This window comes from Myripristis murdjan, chromosome 3 (assembly GCF_902150065.1).
Source record: "Myripristis murdjan chromosome 3, fMyrMur1.1, whole genome shotgun sequence".
NCBI classification, from domain to species: Eukaryota; Metazoa; Chordata; class Actinopteri; order Holocentriformes; family Holocentridae; genus Myripristis; species Myripristis murdjan.
This window is the reverse complement of record NC_043982.1, coordinates 2,530,726-2,548,891: the sequence shown is the minus strand read 5'-3', so window position 1 is coordinate 2,548,891 and position 18,166 is coordinate 2,530,726. Positions and strand designations below refer to the sequence as shown.

At 38.9% G+C, this 18,166-nt stretch overlaps 1 protein-coding gene across 1 annotated transcript in view; it reads left to right on the top strand.

Moving 5' to 3' along the window:
• Nucleotides 1–1,857: 1,857 nt before the first annotated feature.
• Nucleotides 1,858–18,166, top strand: part of abhd17c (abhydrolase domain containing 17C, depalmitoylase) — a 54,280-nt gene continuing 37,971 nt past the window's right edge. The window contains exon 1 of the mRNA XM_030045242.1: nt 1,858–2,751. Coding sequence (XP_029901102.1) covers nt 2,267–2,751 — 485 coding nt within the window. The 5' untranslated portion in view covers nt 1,858–2,266. The remainder of the gene's footprint in view (nt 2,752–18,166) is intronic.

Here is an 18,166-nt window from a genome sequence, read left to right as displayed (position 1 = left end):
CGGTCTGTGAGATCTCAGCACATTAGACTATCTAGCAATGGGCTTCCTCTTCCTCCAGGCTATGACAAATCCAGTCGAGTCCTGTCTCCATATGGTTATTAGTGACTGTGCTGATATGTGCACGCAAAGCCAACCCCCCCACCTGTCTGTCAGGTGGGCTTGACGTGCATCGGCGAGGACACATGCCTCTCCTGTCACTCTGTGTGGTATGCACCCTCTTCAGCGGGAAAGCGCCTCAGACTCTCTGCTGTTTGGGACGAGCAGCAGCTGCCAGTGGCTGCTGTACTCGTCAACTGTGATAAATAATGGAGACTAGAAACAAGAAGTCCTGTGTGTGTAAGTGCAGTGCTTGTATGTGTGTAGCAGGATGTGGAGGCATCTTGGTGAAGACACTACACCCACACATCTGCAATATGGTGGATGCTACAGGGAAATTACATTTACACTTGATTCAATTCCATGCAAGTCTCCTTAGTGTTAATCTTGCTCATTTCAAAAAAATCTACATGAACCCCAACAACCCTGAATTAATTTGGTGTTTCTCCTTGCACTGATTATGGGAATCATTTTAATACTTTCCATCATCTTTTACCAGGAACCACCCTGGGACAGACACAAAGAATGAGGTTAGATTTTGAAGCTTCATTGTGCAAGATTTGATGTAAATAAATAAATAAATAAATAAAAAGCAGTCATCCTGATTTGCAGTCACCTTCAGTGTATTTTATCAAATTTATTGGAGTTTAGCACCTGTATTAAGTCAAACATCATGGAGCGTGAAGCTCTCCTCTGTTTCTGGTGGAACAGGGAGGCGAGGCAGACAGCGGAGGGCCCCAAAGCTTCTGCTGTAGGCAGCCTTAGCTTTGTTAGTGCTGGTATCATCCACCAGGTCAGTGACTGTAATGAACCAGCATAACAACTGCAAATCATCAAAGCACACTTTCATTATGATGTCCTGGCAGTTCACTTCTTCAGAGTGCTCTGTTTTCTGTTTTTTTCTAACCTCACTTATTGGTGTAAGTCAGTGGTTCTCAAACTTTTTTCAGTGATGTACCCCTTATGAAATATTTTTTTCAGCCAAGTACCCCCTAACCAGCCCGTGGGGGGAAGAGATGGGATGGTGGTCTCTGGGTTTTTCAGGATGATGAAATTGAATACTGAATATAAAATTCCGTTTATGAACTTCCATTTATATTTTAATGAATATTTATTAGCCTAAATAATGATTTTTACGGAACCTTGCATGGATGCTATTTCTTACAATATAGCCTATATATTTTTTAAATCTCACGTACCTCCTGACGTTCCTCCACGTACCCTGAGGGGTATGCGTATCCCCATTTGAGAAACAGTGGTGTAAGTTATGGTTTCTCTGGCTGATTCTGCTGTATGTTGGCTGCTTTTAATCGAAATTTTTTTTGCATGTGTTTTTTCTTAAAAGTGACTAATATTCACATTCAAATACAAAGAAGGAAAAAAGAAATGCCTAATTAAAGTTATGTAGGTAAATGCTGAAATAAAAGTGCAGCAAATTTGAGCAAAGGGCTCTGATTTATGTCCCTGTCTCGGTTACATTTGAACCCTTTAGGCCAGTTTGCCTCTTGCAGCATGAAATAATACCACAGCATGTCTTAGAATGGGAGCTGATTAAAGTTCTAATCAGCATGACACAGCCTTTACCTGCTCTTTGTCATAATTAATGGAATTTTAGTGGGAAAAAAATCCCCTGAATGGCTTCATAAATGTGTTAAACAGACAGCATAAATTACCCTTTTATGAATTTATTATATTTAATTTACTGTAATTTAATCTATTCTATGAATTAACAAGAAAAAACCGAACCGGATATCCTGTTGTGCCGGAAGTCCAGGCTTTGCCTCCACTACAGAGAAATGGCCGCTTACATGCTTACATTACATTAGCAACAAGCCTCGGCGCTCATCAAGCAATGTCAGATAGAGACGAATCGACTGAAGCAGGACCAGCGGCTGCGCTCTTCTGTGCTCTGAATCAGATGAAGCTGAACTTGACCGCGCTGTAATTTCGATGCAGAGTCCGCTGCTCTCCATGAAGTTTCACATCAGCTGCTAGCTTTGTGCCAGCCGGCTAGCGTGCTAGCTAGCTGCAAAGCCGAGAGACCGAGCCACCTGTCACCCCGTCTCCCGTCGCTACTGCTTATTAATGGGAGATAAATAGGACCTTAAGAAAGTCGAGAATTATTTTTTATTTCTAAAGAGGACAGTTAATCGCGTAGCTCGGCGCCTAAATGCCCGAACAAGGCCCCAGAATGAATGGGTTTTCTCTCGGCGAGCTGTGCTGGCTGTTCTGTTGTCCGCCCTGTCCCAGCCGCATCGCGGCCAAGCTAGCCTTCCTCCCGCCGGAGCCCACATACTCGGTTCACACTGATGCAAACGGGGCCACCAGCTTACATTTGACCGAACGGGCGGACTGGCAGTACTCCCAGCGGGAACTGGATGCCGTGGAGGTGTTCAGCACCAGAAGCAGTCGGGGAAACAGGGTCGGCTGCATGTTTGTGCGCTGCGCCCCAAACAGTCGCTACACGCTGCTGTTCTCCCACGGGAACGCCGTGGACCTGGGCCAGATGTGCAGCTTCTACATCGGCCTCGGCTCCAGGATCAACTGCAACGTGTTCTCGTATGATTACTCAGGCTACGGGGTCAGCAGCGGCAAGCCGTCAGAGAAGAACCTGTATGCGGACATCGAGGCGGCCTGGCAGGTGCTGAGAAACAAGTGAGTATGAACGAGAGGATGCCATACACTAGAATTAGCGAAGACCCTCAGCTGACCTTGGTTCATTTAAAAATCTGTTACCCAGGTGTTTACTTGCTTATCAGCAGGTGTTCATACCTGCTATAACAGAAACGAAGGCTTTTCGTGGGTCTGTAGATTCTTCTATTAAACTCGGCATGCATAAAATTGATCCAACTGCACTAATTTCGATGCAACTTCAACTCAAACTGCTCGCTGCCGCCGTCTTTGCAGTGGGAAGAGACTAAGAAACAGGCCACCGAGCTGTTAGAGTTGAGTTTGCATTGAAGTAGTGCTGGGACAATATGTTTATCTCTCGATACGATACTATCAGATACTATCATGATAGTATCTGATACTATCATAAGTATCGTATTGATTTGATATGTATTGTGATTTTTGGCTGTAAAGTTTCATGAGGCTGTGGTTACTGTAGAGGTCATAATGGGTCATTTTTTACAGTGATGTCAAGTTTCAAAACATGGTCTCACTACATTGAAATGGCTGCTGTGGGGCCTAACAGCATCACACATGATGATGACACAAATGTGGCTCATTGAATCCACGAGAATGTCAGCTTTCCAGTGAAAGCCAACTGATGCAGCTCCAAGCCTGTTTAGGCCCCAGTCTGCTCAAACACACCATTTTACAACAGGCCACAAGAACACATGTGGACTGCAGGGTTTGTGGCCCAAACTGCATGGGATTAGCAGGAGGTGGGCATGTCTGCAAAAGGGAGAGCCGTGGCTGCCCAGAGAACCCACTTTCATTCACAGATCTGGAGGTCAGGTCATGGGACCCCTTTGAAAATGGCCATGCTAGATTTCCTTCACCAAACTGTAGTACCAATGGATTCCTTAGGTCGTCTAGTTTCATATGATACCAGTATCTTTACTTTAAATCAATCCAGTAAAGAACAAAAGCACAGTATTTTAATATTTTGAGTGCCGTTTGGTCTGTTTGTTGTAAGCCAGAATGAGGAATGTTTCCAGATGGAAAAAAAAAGTTTTTAATGTATGTTCTGCTAAATCAAGACAGTGTTGAATTGTCATTGGCTGTGCTAAGCAAGTCAGTGTTCATCTTTACTTTAAGTTTGTGTTATGGCCAAAGCTGTATTCAGAGTGCAGAAGTGTCTGAGAAATGAGTAAAAGCTATATCTACCAACAATAGTCAGATACTTTTCTCTTCTTTCTCATTCAGAATCATAATTCTGTCCTCACCGTGCTTTTGGCTGAGTGTTGGATCAGTGTATCTTGACAGTGAACCATTGCTTTGTGAATTCAGGCGGGGATTCAACAGGAAAATGTGCTGGTCTGTTTTGTTCCACCAACCAGGTGTGGGGGGCAGAACATCGTCTGCCATTAATAAACAGCTTAAACACAGGCATAACACTGACTGGAACAGTGAAATTGAATGTCATGTTATAAAGCAGCTAGTTTTTTCTTGCCAGTCTCCAATAGTGACCGTCCTCCCACAAGCCAAAACATAGAAATGGCAAAGCACAGCAGCAAGCTTTAATTCTGTGCTGAACTCTTTGAGGCTACCTTGTACACTCTTGTGTGCGCTCCTGTTCTGTCCTGCTCTGTCCAGAGATTACATCCATCCATACAAGCACACATGCAGAACAAACTGTGAAAATGTTCCCTGTGATTATCAAATTGCATTTTTGCCTGAAATTGCCATCTCTAATGCATGCTCAGGTTTCCTGTGACAGTTTCAGCTGTTTGTTTAGCTCAGGTGTTGTGCCGTATGATGTTCGCATGATTGGATGGTTAGCTTATGATTGACTGATGGTTGATCCATTCACCTGGTATGTGTTTTTTTTTGAATGCCCATTGCTGTCACTGCTTTTCCAAGCGCTTGTGCCCAGCCTCAGTAGCAAGTAAGGCTGTACCAGGCTAGCGGAATGTTGAACATCCAAGAAAACGTGTAAAAATATCAACATTGGCCAATATGGAAAACATGATGGTGCATTTTCTCCTCACTTTGTCACAACAACATTTAATACGGTTTTGCCCCCTGATTTCTACAGTAAGCAAGTAAGTAAAATTTATTTATAAAGCACATTTAAAAATGGCTGCAGCTGACCAAAGTGCTATACATAAAGGTGAAACCTGTAAAATTAAATGAATTCAAAAATAATAATCTTAAAATAAGTAGCAAAATCAGTCTGCAATAAGTACCAGAAATCAAACATTAGCACAAGAAATAAACAAAACATAGAAAACACATACAGTGTACAAGTATCCAGTCCGATCAGGAGGCTTGAACACTAGTTTATAAAGGTATGTTTTCAGCCAACACCTGAAAGAGTAAGGGTTACTAATGCGAGAACACATCATCAGTAGGTTAACACTAACCTGTCTCACGATCGTCATGCCCCAGCTCACACCCCCTGTTACTATGTGTTCAGACCAAATGGAAAGCCAGTTGTCCCTTCATGGACTTGCGAATATGGCTGCGAATTTTCCACTCGATTTACTCGAATACACAGATTACACGAATTCCAGGTTTTTGTGCCATCTCTGTCGCCTGGCGCAAATTTGCGTCTTTGCATAGACTTTGTATGTACTTGCGACACGTGTAAAACTCGCATCATGTTTGGTCTGAACTACAGTGAGGATCAAGCCACATATTTTTGTTCAAATGCGACCTGAAGTCCAAGATTTTGCTTATTCCTCCATCTCTATGTTAAATTTACCACCTGAAATTAGCCTATGTGTTGCCTTCAGTGTTGTCACGTAAACTGCAGCACTGTAGGAAGTAGCCTCGAGCAGACAGTAGGCCCATTATTTTTCGCTAAAGTAATGCAGACGTGACTGAACCTGACCTGAAGCCATATATAATTTCTAAATTTTTGTCCAAATCCACACTCTAGTCTGAACACACTGTTAGTGGGTGAACAGTGGAACACTGGTGAATTCTGCTTCACAATGGAATTCTGCTTCTATAATGGAACAGCTGCCACCAAAACATTACCTTGGTTATAGGGTACATTTTGTTATTATTCAACCAAAAGCATGTGCAACAAGTCATAACAACTGTGGAACTCAGTAGGAATGAAAGAGTTGGAATTAAAATCTCTTTAATGAGCCTCAAGGTAAATCCATGACCTTTATCAGCAGCAAGCAAAAATTAAAACAACATGAATGGAACTTACCTTATGCAAGTGTTTGACATAGCCAAAATGACGCGGGAAGATTCTTTACTGTCTTCCCAAAACACTTGAATTGGCCGCTAGAGCTGGGTATTCAAATCAGAGTGCCATTGGCAGGTTGTATATGCTGACTTATTTCAAGCAGGCATCTGCCAGTGTCAGTTTGACTTGGTTAGCTGCCACTGTCAGCCTCTGTGAGCCACAAAACTCAATGAGCTTTGGCAAGAAGACGTGATGCAGCACAACAGCTACACGTTGGCTCAGTGTTTCAGGTATTTTGCTGAAAATGTTGTTACCATTATCGCTGTTGCGGTTAAGTTTTCCTAGGCTCCATGATGTAGTCTGACTTTACAAACAGAAAATATGAAGTACATGTGGATCACTCCAATGTGCTTTGAGCAAAACTGTGAATATTATCCTCTAATTGATAGAAATTAATACAACCTAAACCATGGTGGACTGAGTATTTGAAAGGGCTCAAATGTACTGAGTCTGAAACAGCTGTTGACGTAAATCAGTGCAAATAAGTTTGCCATAATTGAGCCTGATTGAAGGCTGTGTATTGCTCAAGCAGACTGATAAGAAACAGCGTTAGCACATCCACACAAATAGCTCATTAATTGCTATGCAGTCACTACAGAGAAGTCTTAATTGGCTATACGTGATTGATGTGCAGTTAAGAACTTGGACTCTTGCCCTCACCCACTTAAAACATTCTTGCTTTACAGTCAAGTGTCAGTCATACATGGAGGCAGCCCTGTAAGCCTGGAGTACATTTATGGACTGTATCAATAGAGCATTGATTTATTGGGCTTGCTCAGTAAATCAGTGTAGCCTACATTAAAAGCACAATGAGGTTGTGTTCAGGAGAGAGGAGACATCACTACATATCTTGAGCTGGCAGAACCACAGAAAATCTTCATTTTGTCATATTAAAACACACACACACACACACACACACACACACACACACTCCACAGCTGTGACATAAATAAAATGCCCTGACCATGAGGCTAATTACCCTGCAGTTAGATGCCCATTATCACCCGTTATCTACCACAGTTGTTTTTCGAGTACAAAGAAAAGTGTGTGATTTGAAAAATTAAAAATGGGTAACTTAATTAACTGTGGCAACATGTCTGTCCTCTCATTTATCTATGTTTTTGCACGTAGTAGCTGTACTTTAACACTAACTTTTTCAAAAAAATCTAGTTTGAATGAGTCTGAGCTAATGTGCTGTTGGTTCACATTAGTGTGAACACAAATGTGCTCCACCACATGCTGAAGGGGTTTCAATCTAGTAAGTACCCAATGAGTGGGTCCCCAGTAAAATTAGAGTTTTTGAACAAACTGTAATGTTCAAATGCATGTTTGATGTTATATGGTTATAATTATGGTTATATTGATTGTTATATTCATTGTTATTGTTTTATCAAACTTTTTCCAATCCAATCCAATCCAACTTTATTTATAAAGCGTTTTTAAAATAACCACAGAGGTCCAAAGTGTTGTACAGTAAGATAAAATACGTAAAATACATAAAATATATAAAAATACATAAAAACATAAAATACAGTACATAAAACATAAAATACATATGGCACAACACCTGAGCTAAACAAACAGCTGTCAATATTTTTGACAAAACAATGACAAATGAATTGACGATTCAATACAATGAGCCAATCAAATGTGTCGGAGAAACACTGCTAAAAGACCAACCACAGCTGTGAGGAAAGAAAACTGAAATACACAATAATGTTTAAAAGGATTGAACATTTTTTTTCAGCCTATAAAAATGTTATGCAAACTTTCAAAACATAGTTTCAATCTTTCAAAATCTTTCTTAGGCGATTTAAAGGTTTCAAACACAGTTTCAACTGTTTGAAGCTTTTTTTCCAGTTGTAGGTTCCAGAATGTTTCCACTCTGGACTAATTTCAGTGTGAAACTGTAAATCCGCCACCTGCAGGAACTCAGCATACGTTTCTTGATAAAGATCCAGTGCTGCCATTTTGAATTTAAGAAGGTAATTATCATTTTTCCTCACATATGAACAAGCATTTGAACTTGGACCAAAATAGTAATAACCTTCCTAATGCACTTAACTGGGGCTGAACAGTATGGTAAAAAAATCTTTTGTAATTATCTTTTTACAGATATTGCATTGTGACTCTTGAATTTAGTAGGAATAACTTTGCATTATAATTTTTATTTTCAATTAAAATAGCTATTAAATGATGATGTGATTTTTGCATTTTCTTGCATCTGGAAAATACAATTAGTAGGCCAGAGCATCTCTGTTGCATAATAATACTTTATTTACAGCAGTGTTTTGTCATGCATTTTACTTTACTGTTCAGCCCACCTTGTAGCTCCCAACTCTAAGAACATATCTAATAGGTAGTACTATGGCCAGGCAATGTGTTGATATATCTATCATGACAGGCGACTAGATATTGTCTGGAATTTTTGATATTGTAATATTGTGACAAAAGTGTTGTCTTGTCTTGCTTTTTACAGGCTGCATTAGAGTAATGGGATGTAGTTTTCTGAACGTTTTAGACAGTTTTTTTTTTTAAGATTTTATTTAGTGATTTGAAAACTGCGACTGGCTTATTAGAAGGGATCTCACCTCAAAAAACATAAGCAAGTAAAAACATCAGATAACCAGCAAATGTAAACAAAGAAATGAAGTAAAAAGCAGACACAGGATAAACAACACAAATCAAATCAAAATCAAATCAAAATCCAAAATAAATAAATAAAATAAAGTGGTGTAAACAGAGTCCAAATTTTACTTTTTGACTAATTTACTGGCCCAAAATATTTTTTGCTGGCCATAAAACTGCATCAAATCTCCAAAAACTCTCCTGGCTGACTCTGGCCAGCAGCTGAACTATAAGCTGATGGATCAAATGCAAACTGAAGTGCAGGTATAGGAATACTACAGAAATATTGTAGACAGCCTTGTGTGGCGCTATGAATACAACTGCCATGCATAACTGGGAGAAAAACCCTTTTATGCAGCAATTGAAAAAAAAAAAAAAAAAAAATCAAATAACAAAATTTCCATTTCTTGTGGAGTTCCTATTCCAATCAAGTCAGGAAATAGCCTAAACAATGATTAACTTGTTTGTACATGCATTTTCTCAGCTTGAAGCAATAAGTATACTGAACTGTGTATGATGTGAAAAGTATGAAAATGCATTTTAATGTTGCTATAAGTTTGCGTGTGTGCACTGTTTGATCCCTCAGGAACTCGGCGTCTCTGCTGTCAGTTAGCAGTGAAACCTGGCCAGTGTTCTGCTGCTTGCAATGCAATACAGCATTGTGCTGTCAACTGCAGTGCAAAGCCATTAGTCCCACATGTTTTTATCCCTAGTAGAATTTGCACCAGGGGCATTTCTCCTGTGTTCTACACTCAGTGTCAGTTCATCAGCTTCACCTGTTCAGTCTAATGCAGCTCAATGCAACAGCTCTGCCATAGGTTCCACCTTTTAACAAAGTTTATAATGTTTGATAAAATGAAAAAAACAAACAAACAAAAAAACACATTTATGACAAAAAACTTGAAACTGAATCATAGCTGAATCCAACCCCCCTGCCAAGTTTATGTTTGTATAGGAAAACGAATTGTTCATTTCATAAAGTCCTGTGGATTCAGCGTCACACACAGCTGATGAGCTCTGAATATGAAACACCAGTAATTAATCAACGGACTTTTAAACCACATCAAGTGTATGAAGAACCAGCCCCTAAATAAAGAGGTTCTTCAACTGGTGATGGTTCTTTAAAGCACTAAAGGTTCTTCATGTTTATTGGAGTTATATGGTGGCGGCAACAGCTAACAATTCTTTTCATTGTGGATTAATATGCAGATTATTTTCTCAGTGAATGGATTAATGATTAATGTGTGCTGTGAGTTATAACCCAGCACACTCCTCTGCTGCTTTCCTCAAGGCTTCCTCCCAGCTTTTCTCCCCATTAATAGTTTTTTTTTTGTTTGTTTTGTTTGTTTTTTTCCTGACTGTAATCTGTTTAACTGTAATCCGATGTGTGGCAGTTTTGCTATTTATGGTTAGGGTTGCCAAGGGATGGAAAATTTCTGGTAACTTTCCGCTAACTTTCCGGAAGTTAGAATTTTGGAAATTTTGTTTTGTCTTAAGCAGACATGCGTGCAGAGTAATACAAATTTTAAGAATGACATTTCTGACTTTGATTTATTTTAAGTAGAACTTTAATCGATTCTTGCATTGAATAACACAAAATATGAATGTTGAATTTAAAAAAAAATATATATCTATATATATGAAAGCATTTTCTCTCAAGCTTCTCAGTCCTCTTGTTTCTGCATTTTTTCTCAGTCCCTCATGATTGATGCTGGATAAATGAATAGAAATATGCTTGATGAATAGATGAGCACTCCTCAGTCAGCACGCTAAATCAAACTATAACCTACAGTCTTGTATGAAAACTGTGTTTGTATGAAAACTGACTAGCAGAAGGTGGAAGAACCAGCATCACAGTATCTTCACCAGCACAGACAGCCTCTTAAAGCTGCTGTATAAACACATTTTGACTCTTGTTTTCCAGTTAAACTTTAATACTGAAGGTCAAATGTATTTACCCCAGTCACATCATCAAAACTTAATAGACTGGATATGTAAATCCCTTAAATTCCTGTTAATTCCCATGGAACATTTCCAACTTTGAAAATTCCTGGAACAAAAATAGAACTGTGTAAATATTTTGTGAAAGCACCAATAGTGATCCCTACAACACTGTCACTATGTCCATATTGAGATTTTCAGTCAAAAAATATATGTATGATACCTTTCATTTTGTCTATATAGTCCAGGCCTAATAGGAACACCATTTGACATGTCATTAGCAGGATACCAGTTTTTGGTTAGTACATTTGTTTGTGTACACACTGTCAAGAACTCAGTTCTTAATATTGTCATTTGCGTGTCAGTGTACAAATCAAGTCATCACATCTGCTTCTCAGGTTGTGCATGTGTATTTTTGTCTGTCACACAAATGAATACAGAATCAGTGATACGCATGGTGACATTTGATAGGCTGCCCACTGACAATTTGTTTAAGATGGACCTGCTGCCAAAGTGTGTCCAGCTTGCCAGCACACAGAGCTGCTGTTGTATCTGTCTTACTTGACTCTCTCGTTGTGGCTTTGTGAAGATGCAGGCGACACTCGCCAATTCACATACTTACAATGCGCCTCCACTTGTCGCCACACTCTCAAGAAGGAATGGGCGTGTGCAAGCTTGACGCCTGAGATAAACGCAAACATGTAAATGTAGCAAAGCTGTGAATGAATGCACTGTTTTTGTAAAGCTTTCTCACAAATTGATGTCACTTGGCAGAGTGTGTATCAAAGTCTTGTCAGTTGTATCAAAATGCTTTCAGGCTGGACTAGTGCTTTTCTCTGAAGACATTTTGTCCTCCTCATGAACCAACAGGTGTACAGTTAAAAAAAAATCTAAACTAGTACGGTAGGTTAGACAAAATAAAAAGATCCCTAAAAGATATTTGGATGTTTTCTTGTGGATGATCAGTAAACCACATGTTTACTGTTTGATTGTCCTGTACACACCCCTAGCTGACAGTACACATATGTCCTAAAGACCAAGTCAAATTTGGACTGTAGTGCAACAAAATTTGAATTTACACAACTTCAAGTGCGAATAGAGGTGATGCTGATTGCTTTTTCTCCCTGGAGAGTATGATGTGTTTACACTCAACAGTTGGAAATGAATATTGAGCCGGAGATAGAGCCTTCAGTGATATCGGGCTATTGTGATTGTTAACCTGCTGTCATACTGTAACGTAAGCCAACGGCTGATGATTGCTCAAATAAAATGAATCAGACCAGTGGATTTCTCATTCCCAACATGCCTCAGATTAATGTTCCATTTGACAGCTAGTCTAAATGCCATTGAAAGGAGAGCCTCAGCGTCTCCTCCCACCTAGCATTAAAAATGAAACATTTCATTATGCCTTGACCCTTTGGAGAGCTGCCTGCCCAAGCATAAAACACTGTTAATCATTAGGCTCTCTTTAGGGGGGCTAAGTACCTGAGGAGAAGGTTTATGTTTATTCAATATCTTTTTAATTACATTTTGTGGAAAATCATTAAGACTGTGCCCTAAAACAGCAATTTGATTTTGTAGTAGTAGGCCTATTACTCAGCCTTCGGGGCTCTGCCGAATTGGACCAGCTAGAAACACTTAGATTAGTTTGCACAGACTAGTCGGCTTGACATTTTGATAATTACGAAATTAGTTTATTATACCTATTCTCCCTCCTTGAAATGACATTATATTTCTTCTTGTGTAGTCTGTTGCTTTCCTGTGTGTGCGCATGTGTGTGTGTGCTTTTCTGCTCTAAGGCTTGAAGGGAATAACTAGAGAAATCAGTCAGCCCCGTCACCGTTTGGATAGCTCAATAAATGGGAGCTCGGCTGGATTTCCCACTAAGCCAATTCATATGAGAAACACTTTATTTCATTAGTGATGTGCAAGCCTGACAACATCAGCGGTGAGTGCGGGCTTTGCAGTTACTTTGAGCACAGCATCGGGTGAGGTTCCTCTGGTTTCACTGTCTGAGAAAAATGAAAAGCAAAATGATTTTTGCTGCCTCTGAGCTCGGGCTTCACTCTGTGTCCAGTGCAGCATCCCTCTGTGTCTGCTTGGTTTAATGTTGGCAGCGCAGGCAGTGTGACCCTGCACTGATGAAGTGTGATTTCCCAAATGCCTTGAGCAAAGGTAACAGTCACTGGGATGAATACTGGGACCTGACAGACTCTACCGAGGTAGACTTATTCTCCCGCCCAGAGTTTCTGATTTGGATTTAGAAATGGAAAAAAATCCAATCAAAATATAGCATTATGCTCATAGATTAGTCAAATTGCCCCCGTTAGGTGATTGCTGTAGGCGGAGGGATTTGAATCCTGCTAACCAATCACTAGCACCTGATGTGTCCAGCTGCTGTGACGTAGTTTTCAGTCCACGTGGTTGCTGTTTTAGCCAGTTTACAGTGTGCGGTGGTGCTAGGTCACAGACCTGCCTGAATCACTCCACATTTTTTAAAGTGAATGTGTGAGTTGTTGGTCTGGCTACTCATTGATAGAAAACTGTTGGATTGTTTTCCCTGGTGGGAGGGGCAAATAATCAGAGACAATCCTTACAATGGGCCTAATTCACTAATATATGCACAGATAAAATGCTCATGCAAAATTACCACCAGATCACAACACGTGAGTCCCAGTGCACTCTATTGATAGCTTGAAGTACAAACAGAACAGTCTTAATATATTAATTATTTTTACAATGCCGATGATTTAATCAATAAAGTCTCAATTATTAATTTTATAATTTCAAAATAAATTTATTATTATTATTATTATTATTAATATTCATAGTAGCAGTAGTAGTAGTATTTCACACTTTTAAATGTTGCATATTTATACCTTATCACTCTGAAAGTAATTGTTGTTCTAATATACAACATACATCAGATAAAGTTGGACTATGACATTTTCTGAGACTTAAGGACCTTATGATTTGTGCACATGCATGGTCAGTTGGTAATTTGTTTGTAGAGTACAAACAAATTCAGCTGAACGTTTTGATGAACACCAGATATTTGCCTAAAGCGTTGCTACAGTCTGTTTAAGCACACATCAGTGCATATGCACTGTTTATGAATGAGGTCCAGTGCCACTCATAGTGGGGCTTGATTGATAGAGATTATCAAAGGTCCTAGCTAAGAGTTTTAGATTGATGGTGCCAATAGTCAGTGTTTTATGCTGATATTCAGTATCTTGGTGTTAATGACAGTGATTAATAAGATGAAAAGCCTGGCCATGACAGCTGTCTAACTTTTTACCACGACACACAGATTTCAGCCATCAGTTCTGCCCTATAAAACCCAGGGAGAGGGAGAGAGGGCTGATGACTGGGAAGTGGAGCTGGACTGATAAGGGTTTTTGAAGGTCGACATATGTTATATACATCTATATATCTATATCTATATATCTATCTATATCTATATCGATATATATCGATATCTATATCGATATATCTATCTATCTATCTAGCTATATAGATAGATAGATAGATAGATAGATATCGATATAGAGATATATGTATAGATATAGATATATATGAAAGCTGATATTTAGATCCCATGATTTCAAAATGCACAGTTGGCCAGGATAAGAAAAATTTTCTTCATGATGTTTTGTTCAGATGTAGTTTAGTCTACACTGAATGAACATAAAGACTTCACTCCTCAAAATACCAGACCCTGATTGGCTGGCAACAAAGATAAACCTGCTGGCTGGAGGCTTTTGATTTCACTTGCCTGGCTGGAATGATTGCAGCAATTTTTTTTAAGCGAGTGAGCCAATCAACACCAAATACAATTGTGATATGTTGATTAAAGTTACTCTGAAAAAGCCATGAGGATGGGATGGATTTTTTGAAAGTGCAGTAACCCAAATTCAGCCGCCCAAACAAAATGAAATTGTAAGAATGTCTTCATTAAACTTTTTTCATCATGCCACCATTCAAAAGTTTGGAATTGCTTAATTTTTTTTTTTTTTTTTTTGAAAGAAACTGGCATTTTTATTTACCAAAGTAGCATGAAATCGAGTCGCAAATTACTATCACTGTTTGGAATAATATTTATAAATAGGTAATGTTCAAATAGTTGATCTTAACATGTGATTGCAAAGCCCTGTGTTCAGCAGACATTCCACACTGTGCCATCTCATCCATTAGTAATCATGCGAACTTGCTCAGGCGATATGAGAGGAATCGCACTCGTTATGTTAAGTGCAAATGAGAATAATTGTGCTGTTTATTGAGTATTGAGACAAAAAAAAAAATCTTTCCATTGCTACAGCATCGAGTACACTGGTATATCTAAAGTTCAGGTTTGCTTTAAAAACTGGCAATAAAGAAATGTGCTTTCTCTGAAAAGCTGTCAGTCAATTAGTGTTTTGACAGATGAAGGCTGCTCCACATATGAGATCAAGAAACTGAAGATCTTGTACAACAGTGTGCACTGCTGTATTGAAAGAAGAGACAATGACAGAAATAAGAACTGACTGATGAATTTCTAGAGAAAGCTGATTTGGCTTTTTTTTTTTTTTTTTTAGCCTCAGTAAGCAGCAATTTTAATTTGCACTTAATATAATGGCAGTGGTTTGTTGGTGTATTGGAATAATGACTGCTGAAAATGGGGTGTTGTAATCATATGTTCAGTTTGAATAAAAAACAGTGAAACAGTAGCAATAATTGTCTTTTGTGATAAAGTTAGTGCTACCTTGGTGAATGTAATTTTTTCCAAAAACATAAAGGTTTCTCAGTGATTACAAATTTTGAGCAGAAGTGTAGTTATATAAATAGAAGAAAACTGAATTCCTGTAATAGAGGCTCATTAATATCCTTTTGCTTTGACTAGCTATATGCTTGAAAGGGTTCAGTGTTGTTCCTTTAACTTTGGTCCAAATCAGACTTCACGGGTCACATTTTATTGACAGGTTAGAGTATGTTGAAGGATACAAGAGAGTCTGTCCTGCAGCAGGCCAGTCAGGTGAGCTCTGCTTTATGGAAAAGATCCGTCTGCAGTGCACACTGCTAATCAGGGTAGCAGTGGCCATACCACTTGGCCTAGTTACACATGACAGTGTCTTGACACATAGGCCTGTATTTTCATTAGGAAAGTACTTAAGTTCTCCACATTTAGCTCACCCAATTTTTATCATTACTTAAGAAACTTACAATATTTTCAAGGGATTATGCCTTTGGGAAAAATATAGTTACCCAACTACAGTTTATTTGCATTTTTTTTTAATCTAAAAACTCACTGACAAAAACTGCTTTCATAATTATAACACCATGTACATTTTTTCCAAAAGTAAGGATAGTTTAACTGCGTTGACGGTGACTCCTCATTGATGAGTTGAGTGTGGCATACACAGCAGTTCTACTTCTCTATTAGGTGCCATTCACAAAAAGTCTGTTGCATTTTTAAGGAAAATAGCTCCTACAATTGGTGCTTGAAGACACAAGGAGCATTCACACCAGCTTGCTGTGTCATTACTATTGTCATTTCTGTTTAGTGGTTAGAACTGCCTTGACTGGTGCTGTTTGATGAACAGCAGCACAGTGCTAACACTAATCAGATGAAATAATGTGAGCCCTGTGTCAGATAATTGATAGATAGATCTTTTTTTTTTTATTATTTTGGTTCATCCTCCATTACCACATACAAACAAAATATACAGCTAATTGGAACTGAAAAGGTGTAGGGAGAAGCTGTAGCTTATATAATGCTTATATAATGTTCAACACCTGTGGACTGCTGGACTTTTTATAAGTTGATAGTGAACACAACCTGTTAGTTAATCTCTATTGACTTGAGGTTGAACCTTGATCAGAATCAATCAAAACTAGTTATGCATCTGTGGAGGACAGTTGGTAGTGTTTTCTTTTCATAGCATGTAGCTCCAGAATGACTTAAAAAAAATCTAGACCCTGTTTTCCCTGCTCTTTTCCCCCATACTGATTGGTTCTGACTTAAGTCTGATGATTTGCACAACTGCAGAGTTACTTAATTCTTACTGGTCCATTTGCCCTGTAGGACTGTACTGGGGAGCTGCACCCTGGCAAACAAAATATGAGTAGCACTTTAGTGAAGCAATGGATGAGATTTTGGTCAGAATTGATTTATAGGATGAAGCATAAGGTCCCGGTCAAAATGGCCAGAAGGCTTTAAACGATGGTTAATCATTCTTGGAGTTAATTTATGGCACAGGCATAAATTTCTAATAAAATTTTGTTTTATTTCACGAAACTGCTTTAGTGAGGAATATTATAGAACTATTGCACTCATTTCCTTAAGCCTCCTTATTTTCTTATCTTTGTCTTTTTCACTTTTTACTCATCTAGACATAATCTGGTATATGTAAACTTGGATGCGTGAGTGTAAAGAGTGTATTTACACATAAAAATGCACAGACTAAAACCTGCATCCTGTAAATGTCCAGAAGCACATTTTTATATGTATTCACAGAAACCATATCAGGAAAAGAACATCCACATATCAATTCTCTCAGCTTAAATGGCACTGAAGAAAAGAGAAGAATAACTTCAGCTATGCAAAGAATGAGACAAGCACATTGCTACCATGACTGTAGATGTGTCTGTCTCTGACCTTGATGGGCATGATGTCACGGTCCCCGTGACTGTCGCCCTCTGGGCACCATGACAGCACACCCAGGAACTATTTACCGGTTGATGGGCTCAAGGGAACAGACCTCATCGGACTGTGAGTTGGCTGGCAAGTTGAATGTCTGCTGTCTCTTAGTCCAGAGCATTTGGGACTCAGCAGTGGTTTTGCAGTTTAAACAGTCTTTAAGTACAGAGAAACGTCCATCATTAATTGATATAGCATTCATAAGAAATTTAGCACAAGCTGTTTCATCAATAAAAGTGATTTTTGTTTGGACGTAAGAACAAATTGGAGCCAGTAAAAGTTTGATGTACAGCCGACATGCAAAAAATTTCCTCTTCTGTTTTACGCACACATCATTTTTGCATACATTTATGAATGAGACTCATTATGAGAAATCAGGGCAAGGATTTTCAGTTGGTTTCAAGATGATAGCATATCGGTTAGGTTGAACATTTTGATGGGTTGAAGTTGTCCTCAGGATTTATTACAGCCAAACAGAAGGCAACATGACCTTGTGTTTAGCTGACCTTTCCTGGCATAAAAACCATCTGCTGCATTCAGCCTTGAATTCTGGGGAAATTGAATTTAAGCCCAAATAACAAACAGACCTCCAGTAGCCCAATTTAAAGGTCTGCACAACTTAGAATCATGAAAAGAGCAGCAACAGGTGGTTCACAGATGAAAAATGTAAGCTATTTACATATGTTAAGTGTTTTTCAATTTATTAATTGGATCTAGTTCAAGTATACAACATTTCATGGGGGTCATTGTTATTGGCGTGTTGCTACCTCACAATGGGAAGACAGCTAGTTATTGTCAGATGTATGCATTTTTTTTTTTTCTCTTATTTTCCCCCTCCAGCTACATTATAGGCTGCAAAGTGAAAAAATCCAAAACAAACAAAAGGTTAACAAACAAAACAAAGCAAACAAAAGCTCATAAAAAAAAGAACACTGAGATCACACATATGGACA